Raw genomic sequence first — 12,200 nt, forward strand, 5'->3', positions numbered from 1 at the left:
TCATAATTCAACTGAAAAAGATGTAGAAAAAGACACGCAATAAAAAAACAACAACAACTAAAATACCCCTCAATCACCGAGATGCAGATTCGCACAGGACTAGTATTATCCCAGGACGTCGGTGTTTGGCGAAATATAGTCGGTAATTTGTGGGGGAATTATTACTTTACCAATTACCGACATGGCGCATTGGCAGGGGATTAAGATCACCAACCTCCTCTGCAATTATTACAAATCACCAGAGGTCCCCAGGTAATACTAATCCTGTGCGAATAGGGCTTAATGATTTATTGAGACAAATCCATTAGGAGATGTAAAGATGCACAGTCATTCAGCTTGCATGACTAACGACGCAGACGAACGCAGTAGATATACAGTAGGTGTTTGCAGTAGTACACCGTAAAGAAGAACAAGTGCAATTTGTTTAGGAACAGATGAGCAGAATCAAAATTAAACTTTCTCAATAAATCCTTGTAATCAGAACTTTGGAACTAGTTCTAAGAAAGAACCAGTTCTCAATGCCCAACTCTAGTTTTAGGAAATAATACTTTATTGCAACGGTAGCGGTAATTAGATCAGGAAACCTTGTGAATGCATTGTGTGAATGTGGACAAATGTGTGTTTCCACTCAGGTTTCCTCTGGCGGCTACACCTCCATTAACAATGTGCGGGACCCAGAGTACCCAAGCCCAAGAGACAAGATGGAGAGTTTCTTTCTGGGGGAGACCCTGAAATACTTTTACTTGCTCTTCTCCAACAACACCAACCTCATTAGCTTAGACCAGTATGTCTTCAACACTGAAGCTCATCCCCTGCCAATATGGCCTTCCACTGCGTGACACACAGACAGGCAAACACTACAACACAACAAATCTCTCAGGGTTGGTCTAACACCCAGATCATTTCTTTGTCTTCGGTGTCAGTGATGGAATGTTGTCAGAAAAGTGCCACTGAACACAGACCACAGATGGAAAAGCCTCCTTTCCATTGATTGAATCATTGTATTCACGGATAGCCATTGAAAAAGTCGAGTTGAGTTTGTGGCTGATTAATTTGGTTTTCATGGCATGGACTTCTAGCAGTAACACTATTGATGCTGAAGAAGCGAAGGACGGTTTCTATCCTCATGGACACCCAAGTTGTATCACCACTGAAGAAAAACCTGATCATGACTTGAATCAAAGCTGTCTTAAATACATGTTGAGAAAATGAGGAGCGACTGTTCAGACTGATACAGATATATCAAAACTGATACTAATATCTTCAGTTTTAAGGTGACCTTATGTTTGTCTACAGCTGTACAAAATTCATTTTGATCTAAAATAGCCACTTTTATGTCAAAAATGTTCACAAAGCAATTTCCAAGTCTTCATATTTTGTATGGTGGAATGGTGGAATGCACAAACAGCATTTAACCCATTTTAAAACAAAGCCAGTATCTGGCCTGGAGCTCTGATTCTTGCAGGGAATGAATGGGAGTGACAGCAGACTGGTTGCCTTTGTAGCACCACATTCCCTGTTAGCAGCAGCCAGCTGTCTGAACTGAAACCAAGGCTACTTGCAGCTTGACTGCTCTTGATTGTTAAGCTTGCAGGAGCATGAGAAGAGGCAAACTCCTCATCACTCACTCTGTGTTGATGATTATCAAGTGCTGTTGCTAGCACTCTTCTCAGATGCCCTCCTTTCTCTGCTTGTCAACAGAGAATCAAGCTGAAGCTTTATGACGAGGCCTAAATGATGCCTCAGTCCATGAGTTGTCCATGTCCCTTAGGAAATGTGACCTTTCAACAAGATAATCTCTTTCAGTCACTTGGGGTCAAGGAGAAAGTTTGCTTGTTAGGTGCTCACAGTGCAACATGATTAATGAATGACTGACCAGGCAAGTTCAGTGACGGTGTTAGTAGCTCCAGATGTTTCAAGGACAAAACATTTGCTGTACGGCTGGGAGACATGGTGACATATACAGATATCAACTAGAAAAGCACTCAGAGTGCGTAGTACTCCGCCAAGAGCTCAGTCTGTTCATTCCCCCATATAGCATTGTCAGAAATGCAGACTTTTTCATTGTTCGCTTGTTGTTATAGTTACAGTGACGCCGTGCCACTATCTCATACAGAAATCTTTAACAAATCCGTGGATCCAGACTATAAGCCACATCACTGCCAAAAGCTAATCATTTGGTCCTTGTGTCATTTCTGACCTTCGATGAAAATTTAATCCAAATCCGTTTTTATGAAATTTTGTGAACAGACAGACGGACAAACCAACGGCCATCGTTACATAACTCCACCGAGGCTCTGCCTCCTTGGCAGAGTAATTATACCCCTTGATCACATGCACTCTGTTATATTAAACTGATGGCAACTAAATGGGTCGCCGTGGTTGCTAATCTGTAGAAGTCATGACAGCAGTCTTACTTTGTTGGACCTAGTAACATTTCCACATAACTTTCAACAGCACACACAGCACAAGTGTGAACTGAACTGTCATATTAATGGAACAGTTTAAAGATTAATGATTCCCAGCAATAATGAATGTAGTCTAAGTATTTTTCTCCACAAAATGTTAAGAGGAGCTGAAAGTGTGTTTCTTCCAACTGTTTGAAACTATTGACTGAGTTTAATGCCTGCAGCATTAGGATCCATACCAGTGTCTCCAAATAGAGCGAGTTCACACTGAACAACAGAGCCAGCAACTTATTTCAATTCTTTCAATTATAAATTACCCCCCAAAGAACATGGAGAGTAGATCAGTCTGAGCCAGGACCCAACAGGTCACACTGTAGAACTGCATGTCTTCACCTCAGACATGTGAGCTGTCACACACGGAATGGCAGTTTAGTTTCCAGCTGTTTAGGATTATTTCTTCATATTTATTACAAACCTGAATCAGACAGTGGTAAGATCCATGAGTGTCTCTAAAGAGAGAGAGAGAACTGTGCTTTTATGCACAGAGCAACTGTGACCTATGACTGAAAGGAGCTTGAGTGACAGAATGCCATCACTTTAATCTTCCATGTTTGAAAGGGGATTTAGTCAACTTGTCAGACAGTTCCTCCTCATACTGTGTATCAGTAGTGGAAGTAGTATTCTTTACTTGAGGTAAAGTACATGTGCATTGTTGACTAAATATGTTAATCCTCTTATTGCCTTGGTCATGTTTTTCCCTCACTGTGTGGCCTTGTTTTTACTGAAATATAAAGTCTTGCGCAGCCATGGCTAAAAGTAAAGAGAATTCAGAAATGTCTTATAATATAAATTTTACAAAAGAAAAAACAAAACTTCAATTTCTTTGTTGATAAATTTTTACTAAAATAAAAAAAATGAAATCAACTTGTGATGAACACAATGGCTTTACATGCTTTAGATATATTACTCCTTATATTTTACATTTCCATATTTGTCTCCGCTCCTCTGTGAAAACACAGCCTGCAGTTCAGTAGAAATATTGTGAAATTTTGTCATGGAACTGTGGGTCACAGCTGAATCAGTCATGGATTTACTGTTGTGCTGAGGAGTTTAGCTTAATGTGTTTATTTTTGACAAGATCTCGTGCAAATGGTTTATTTTTGGTACATATTTAAATGTGGCCAGTAAAGTAACATGCTTTTAAGCTTAGTCTTGGTTCATTTCCCAACAAAACTGAAAATCCAGCACGATTAGTTCAGTGGCCATCAGAGAGGTGAAAATCTGTCAATTCTTTTTGTTTTTATAGTTTTAGGCTAATTCATTTTTGGTGATTTTCTTGTTCTGTTTTTTGAAGGTAAAATGCCTTTTTAACCTGCTGGCACATTTTGGGGTTCAGGGTGTAAAAATGTAAGTTCTTAAGGGATATATTCAGTTCAATTCAGTTTTATTTATATAGCACAAACTTCCCACATATGACATCTTATCACCCTCGGGCTCAGGGTAGGCAGCTATCTGCCTTCACCAGGCTGAGAGTGGAGATGATACGCTAACTGAATGGATTATTTGCAACCCAAAAGTGCCCTAATGGCCCACTGGTTTATTAGCATTTATTAGCAAGTTTTATTCAGAATTAGTGATGCAGTACAGTAATCAACAACTCCAGCAGAGATAAGCGTAGCGCAGTGAAAATCGAATATTTTCCTCTGAAGTAAGGCCAACAGTAGGTGTGAGGTGGTACACTAAAAATACTCTAGCGTGAAATTCTACTTTGAACCATTACCACTGCCATAGGTAGCTCTCATTTATTTCTCAGTATGTATAATGTTGCGAGTCAGTGAGTGGCCTCCTTTTAAGCCTTCGCCGTACACCCTTTTCCCTTTGTTTTTCCCTAAAGTAGCTTTCTGGTACTTAAAATCTTTGTATTATTTGCTGTTAACTGCTTTCCCATCAGAAAAGCTCTTGTCCTGGGCTGCACTGTGGCTTGGTGGTTAGCGGTTAGCATGATCGACTTGCAGCTAGATGATACCTGGTTTGTGTCCCGGCCTTCCCAGGATCTTTCTGCGTGGAGTTTGCATGTTCTCCCTGTGCATGCGTGGGTTTTCTCCTCCCATAGTCCAAAAACATGCTGAGGTTATTTGGTGATTCTAAATTGTCCGTAGGTGTGAATGTGAGTTTGATTGTTTGTCCCTATATGTCGCCCTGTGATAGACTGGTGACCTGTCCAGAGTGTCCTCTGCCTTCACCCTAAGCCAGCTGGGATAGACTCCAGCTCCCCACAACCCTAATGAGGATAAAGTGGTGTATAGATGATGAATTGATGGATGGAAGTTCCTGTCCTGCTTTAGAACTATGGAACCAGGGTGCCATTCTGTGAACCAGTCAGCATTTTCACTATTTTTATAGCACAGCCAATGTGTCACTGTGACTACAGATTCTTACTGTTTTTTTTATACATCAAATGTAGATGAAGGAAAACCAAGCCAGATGGTGGATCATACAAGGGTTGAATAAATAGTTGACACACTGAACATGGAGCATGTCACTGTCACACTGGTACAAACATCACACTCTGTGCCAGTCAGCAGCCAGGATGATCCAACCTTTATGGAGAGGATCTTCACTGGAGACCAGAGGTGGGACTTTTCTTAAACATTTACGTGGTTGTGCACCATGAACTCATCCCTTATGCTTGGACTGTCCAGGCAGAGTTTCACTGTAACATCCTGCAGGAGAACATTCATCACAACCTGAACAACACAATATTTGCTCTTCACCTGGCTAACTCATCAGATGTGACTTCTTCTTTGTCCCCAGAATAATCGAAGGGCCTCGATTTTGACACAATTTAGGAGATTCAGGGTGAATCCAAGATGGTGCTGGATATGTTTGCATATTTGGGACTTCAAGGCTAGCTCAATGCCCAATAATGACGCTTTTCCATTAGCACCTACTCGGCTCGACTCTACACGGTTTGTGAGGTTTTCCATTAGGATGTTGTACCTGGTACCAGGTACTATTTTAGTACTTACTCGGCCGGGGTTCCAAGCAAGCTGAGTCGATAATGTGACGTCTACTGAGTGCAGGTCACTGATTGGACAGGGAGTGACGACACTACACAGCATACATATTTTAATATCTAATAGCAATAAATTGCAACCAGTACAGGGTTGTACACAGGACTGATATACGGTAACTGTAACGAACTAGCATTAGGTTACCCTCATACGTCCTCTAGTTCGTGTCCTCTTGTCTTCAGCTTGATACTGCTGTATCGCCTCCCAAAGTCTCATGTTCTCCTGAGTGTTTCGATTCTCCGTCCTAAGCTTTCTCTGACTCTTTTCTTTGAATCTGTCAAAAATCCATAGACCGAGCAGAAGGTTTACCATCGCCTCCATGTCCTCCATTGCTGTGTTGCATTTGTCGCAAATGACATTAAGGGGCTTCCGGGCAGCCGTGCTATGACGGCTTCACCACGATGAGGTGGTACTCAATTGTAATGGAAAACCACCTAAACCGAGTCCAGCCAATTAGGTGCTAATGGAAAAGCGCCTTAAAGTATTGCAGGAGCACTTAGAGCCCCTTCTAAATGATGATGTCATGGTCATTTGTTTCTTTTTATGGAGGAGACACAGATTGGCTCAAATTTAGCTTAATGAACCACCACAATGGAATCGCACTGTGTTGGCAGAAATGCCCTGGATTGAAAGTATCATAGTGACTTCTATATGATGCCAACACAGAGAACTTGAGGAAGGTTTGGACACACTAAGCATGTAGGTGTGACACTGCTAGTTCTTAATTTGCTGGTAGTTTGGCTGAGCAAAGAGAGCACTGTTTGAATTCATGCACTATTTCAGAACATTGATTCAAATGTGTAAATATCTAGTAATGACATCTTGGGTGTGAATTCCTGCAAGCTGTTGAGTGAAAGTGAACTGACCAAGCAGCTCTAGGAGCCACCTGCTTTGAAAGAAGAGACCAGTCTGGTTATATGCTGCTCAATGTGAACACATGGTTCGATCTCTGCTATGAGGAATGCATTCCTGATAAAAACTCAGTCCCATGGACAAACAGATAGCAAATGTTCCTCTTGCTCTTTCTTCACAGCATAAATGCAGCTTTTCTGTGGGGATCACATGACCTTGGTCTCATTCCTGAAGCAACAGATTTACTAATGAACTGTGTTTGTCCTGCTTTCTGTGGGCAGTATTTTGTTTTTTAGCAGCTATATTTCTGTGTGAGTAGCTGCTATTTTCAATGAATGTTATTTTCATTCTCTCTGATGAAGTGTAGATTACAGTCGGTTTTCTTTCATGCGATAGAGATGAATAGTGAGATTGTACATGTTTAGCAGGTTGCTGTCATTCCTGTAGATACTAATGGTTTTTATCACAGCTCTCCTTATAGTTGTTGATTTTAAGAACTTTCCAGATTTGTGTTGAGACCAATTTCATCTTGTCTGTTGAGTGTAATTTTGTCTGTGTTGTCTCACCTGTGCCTTTAATGTTGCTTCAGACAACATTCAAAAGACATGTGCATGAGATTGCTACATGATGCCATTGTGATTACTGCAAATTTATTTTAACAGCAGAACAAATGACAAAAAACTACTGGTATTTTTTACCAATCCCTCAAAACAATCATTAGGTTTACAGGATGTTAATCTTTACCAGTGGGTGTATTTCACTCCCACCCTGGATGGATGTGTTCAAGCATAATTCCAGAACCAAAGATATGCTGAAAATATAATGGACCCTGCTGTTTGAAACTTTCTGGAGGGGCTAATGATGTAAAGCCATTTCTCTAAAGTCACCTCTTTCAGGAGCTTTTTTCTGTGATTTTAATCATTATTCACAGTTGTGGGTTTGGAGTATTTTTAGACTACAATAACTGATGACTGATTAAACTTCTATTTTAGCTACAAAGCAGTGTGCTTTTAATTGAAAGACAAAACAGCAGCTATTTACAACTATTTACACAGACTTGAGAAGTCTTTGTGGTCCTCATCAGTGCTCTTCATCAGAAATTCCAAATGTCCCCTCCTACAGTAGCTGTGTTTACAAGGCTCTTGAGACATAATGGGTACACAATTTGGGATTTTTCCAGAGCTACAATATCGTTCAAAAGTTTGGCCGTTCAGGCAATTTCATATTTTGCATGAAAACTCCCACTTTCATTCGTGTGCTAACACAAGGGTTTTCTAATCATCAGTGAGCCTTTCAACACCATTAGCTAACACAATGTAGCATTAGAACACAGGAGTGATGGTTGCTGGAAATGTTCCTCTGTACCCCTATGGAGATATAGCATCAAAAATTTCCAGCTACAATAATCATTTACCACATTAACAATGTCTAGACTGTATTTCTAATTCATATAATATTATCTTCATTGAAAAAATGCCTTTCTTTCAAAAATAAGGACAATTCTAAGCGACCCCAAACTTTTGAACGGTAGTGTAGGTGAACATAAACTGCCATTTTCTATCATACTTTTATTGCTATTGTTTATAGAGTGAAATGACCCATTTTGTTCTTACATACTGTGACACATAAATATGTTATACTGGTCTGCAAGTGCTCCACATTCTGCTGGATTTCCTGTGAATTGAAATCATGTCAGTGTAGTGTTTTTACCCCTAAATGTCCAGGATCAGTCCCAGCCAGGATCTGCACCACTTTACACATTTCCTTTATGTAGCAACAAAACATTGACAGTTGAGTGATGTGCTTCACCCAAGATCAGTCTTTTAGCGTCAACACTCCCCTTTAAGGTTGTAGCTTCCTCTGCCAGGGAATGGCTGTGGTTATCTTGAAATCTGTCCTTTGTGATGGATTTTACCGGCTTTAAAGTTTGCAGTCGAAAAGAAAAAAAAAACTACTGGAGAAACAGCATAGCCGCTCATTCAGCAGAGCCATAACTTGGGCCAAAGCAGGCTGACAGACGAGCCTTGATACCATTGACATTCATCCTCTGAGAGCACAGTACATCCCTTTAATCACCTGGAAGGTTCATGGAGGAGTGTTGAATTCTTCCAGATGAGATCTTGAGTGGAGCATCTTCCACTGTTTCGTAGTTTTACTTGTCAAACCCAACATGTCATTTCTTCCTGGAGTGGAGCTTTGGTTTTCTGTTTATTTAATGTATTACATTTCTACACATGAAAAATGTGTTGTTGATGTCACCTTGTGTTTAAGTAAATGCTGGAACAGCTTTACTTTTCTAAAAAATAAAAAAATGAGATTTTAACATTTGTGTCATTGTTGACTCACTGAACAGGAGGTAATGTAGACGTGTTGGACTTTTGGTGTGGCTGTCTACAGATATGGGTCATTCTAGAATTGAAGGACATTTTGGCTTCAAAATATTTGAAGAATAGACCTTCTCTTTTGCAGTTTTGTGCTTCATATTCATCAATAATAGGTAATAAACTATCAAAAGCTTGATTGGCTCAGCTTACACATCAATGGTACCATTTTTATTCCATAGTTTATTTGTTGTTTGCTAACCCTACTCTAATCACAGTAACAGGGTTGCTAATCTGTGCTAATATTAGCTTTTTCTCAGGAGTAGAAGCTAGATATTTAATTAGCTGATACGGGGTCAATATATAATTGAGGGATATAAGGCCATGGGATATATTTTGCATACATTTTTATTAAAAGTAAAAAAAAAATGTTTTTTGTGTCCATTATCATCCATGATAATGTCCATGATCGTGTCTTTACAATTTCCATAAATATTTATTATGGAAACAATCACTTATTGATAAAAAAATGACTGGATATCACTAAAATGTCAACTAAATAACCGTCCGAATTTAATAACAGCCACCTTTTAATTAGCTAATCAATAATAAAATGAGCTTATTCAAAAATTGCTTGATTGTGTTCTTTTTATTAAGTTGAGATAATCATGACAAATATTTCTTTTTTGCTAATATATCGAATTTTATATGGAAAATAAATTGTATATGTGTCTGACAAATCACTTTCAACTAAGTTACCCGTTACAAAAACACCTCTGAAGGAAGTGTGTTAATTTCAGATCACATGACCTGCTCCACATGATGTAATTTCCTCCTGAAGAAAAGACTGGCAAGACTCCAAGGCTTTTGAGTTATTTAATATAAAGTAGTGTGTGAGTCAAGTATGGATTTATCGCATGCCAACAGGTTTACTACAATATATTTATAAATAACTTTAAATTTCACTCAATTGTGTATGTATAATATTTAGAAGAAACTTTCTCCAAAAATGCCATGTGGTGTTTGGTTATAGGCAGCTATGTGGATTTTCGGCCTGAAAACAGCAAAAATGTCAACTATGATACCTGTCAACTATGGTACAAAACGTCCTGCAATTATATATTAACCCTCCTGCACAGAGGGCTGAACCACAAAGCAGGTTTGATATAGTTGGGCTTTCTCTGTGTAAGTCGGCTCGACAAAAACTTAAACCCCAGAGTTAACAGGTATCACGAAGGTGGTTGTCAGCTTTCTTTGTCTTCTCAGACTTTCTGCTTAAAGCGTTTAAAAGAGGCATCATGTGACTATTTATTTTACTGATCAATGCAGCTGATTATTTCTGACAGCTGCTCAATAAAGTTATCAAACTTTATGATTTATACATGGTATTGTATTGAAGTGCATTTAGATCTGACACTGTCCCATAATGCAGGATATCAATTTAATTTGTGACCAAATCAAAGGGGGAATTATTGTTACTGATTGATTATTCTCTGGAATAAATACCAGTAGAATAATTAGTTTTCTAAGCTCTGCTCTATCAGCTGTGGTACCAGCATGTAAACAGACTTGGCAGTAATCAGGACCAAACATAAAAACATATTAATGCAATTTCTGCATCACCAACCAAATACATTTTGGGTTCCCATGGCGACACGATCCACACAGTGTGAGAAACGGTAACTGCTCGGATTCATTCGGTGGTTTTAGGAACAACATATTCCCAGGAGCGTGTCGGGAAATGCTTTGTTCTTCCAGTCCATTTAAACCCTAAACTCTGATCATAACCTGCTCTGGACCAGGTTAGCTCCACAGCATCAGTTACCATGGAGATCTAGCAGGTTAAAACGGAGCCGCCTTCATACCACCTTGCTTTGCCAGACCATCCTGTACTACACTATAATCTGACTGCAACACACTATCACTCTGCTCTAGGGAAACAAAACCCTCTGGTTTGTTTTCTATTCCTTTACTCGATCACAGTCCTTGTGGGTGGCGCAAAGTGAAGAATGCAGCTTCGGTGGTTGCTCGAAAATAGTGACAGTGGAATTCCTTTGTTGGAACATTTGCCATTACAACAGATAATACACCGAATACTCCAGGGCGGCTGCACTGCATGATCCAAATCCTTAGAAAATTTTCATTGTGGCAGGTTGCTGTGCAGAGGTAGTAGTTGTAACATGCAGGCAGCGCAAGGGAAGGACAAAGCCATCTGAAATGAGCAGTGGCTACACCCACAACCAGGATCAGACTGCTGTCAACATGGCAGACAGGCATGCAAAGAGATGTGAAGAGATTCAAGCTACTTAAAATGATTTGGGAAAGACTTTTCCTACATTTCAGTACCAATATTGGTCCAAAGACATGGGTAAAATAGAATATCCTTTAATAGTACGCAAAGCAAAAGACAGTTTACTGGCAACATCACAAAACATTTATTTTACAAATATAAATGTCCATAAAAGCTATTCTTTAATATGATGAAGACGGAGCAGGTCAGACTGATGAGACTCACCAATAATCAGTTTAATCTGAGTTTTGACAAAACATGAACAGAAGTTGAAATTTAGCTTGTTTCTTCCACCTGTTTTATGAGCGTCTTTCCTCTCAGTTTATTAAACTCTCAGTTTATTATTATTTATAAAGATATTGTAGTAAACCTGTTGACATGTAAATAAATCCACACTTGACTCACACACTACTTTATGTTAAATAAGTCAGAAAGCCTTGGAGTCTTCCATTTTTTTCTTCAGGAGGAAATGACATCATGTGGAGCAGGTCATGTGATCTGGAATTAACACATTTCCTTGAGAGGTGTTTTTGTAATGGGGAACTTAGTTGAAAGTGATTTCTCAGACACAGATACAATTTGTTATTTTCCATATAAACTCTGACATATTGGCAAAAAAAAAGAAATATCTGCCATGAGTATCTCAACTTAATAAAAAGAACAAAAAAGAACAATTATTGAATAAGCTCATTTTATTATTGTTTAGCTAATTAGAAGGTGGTTGTTATTAAATTCGGACGGTTATTTAGTTGACATTTTAGTGATATCTAGTCATTTTTTTATTAATAAGTGATTGTTTCCATAATAAATAACTATGGAATTTGTAAAGACATGATCATAATGAACATAAAAAAACTTTAAATAAAAACGGATGCAAGATATATCCCATAGACTTCAAAAGTCCCTCAATTATATATTGACCCTGCTCTTCTTTTACATGATTATTCTCTTTGCAATGTTTGTCTGAAAAAAAAAAACTAAAATTACAGCCAGAAATTGCGAAAACAGAAAGAATTCAACCAACTTATCCAAATAGAAGCTTAAAATCCTGAAATAATCCGACAGCATCCATCACAGACCACAAATGTCGGATTTATTTGCCTGAATCTGAATTTTCTCAATCCATCTGCCAGTCCAGCCCCTTCATTTTTTAAACAGCTAAAAAATGAGCTGTTTAAAATGTATGAACATAGGCACAGAACAGAACAGTGGTCATGCACGTTTTCTACAGAGAAGACCCAAAGTATTCTTCTAT

General features: G+C 38.8%; 1 protein-coding gene across 2 annotated transcripts in view; it reads left to right on the plus strand.

Annotated features, from left to right (window-relative positions):
- The window catches only part of man1b1b (mannosidase, alpha, class 1B, member 1b), a 31,337-nt gene extending 22,680 nt beyond the window's left edge, over nucleotides 1-8,657 (plus strand). For both annotated transcript variants that reach the window (XM_035955080.2, XM_055011341.1), the window contains exon 14: nucleotides 633-8,657. In XM_035955080.2, coding sequence (XP_035810973.2) covers nucleotides 633-839 — 207 coding nt within the window. In that variant the 3' untranslated portion in view covers nucleotides 840-8,657. The remainder of the gene's footprint in view (nucleotides 1-632) is intronic.
- Nucleotides 8,658-12,200: the final 3,543 nt, after the last annotated feature.

Source organism: Amphiprion ocellaris, chromosome 6 (genome assembly GCF_022539595.1).
Source record: "Amphiprion ocellaris isolate individual 3 ecotype Okinawa chromosome 6, ASM2253959v1, whole genome shotgun sequence".
NCBI lineage: Eukaryota > Metazoa > Chordata > Actinopteri > Pomacentridae > Amphiprion > Amphiprion ocellaris.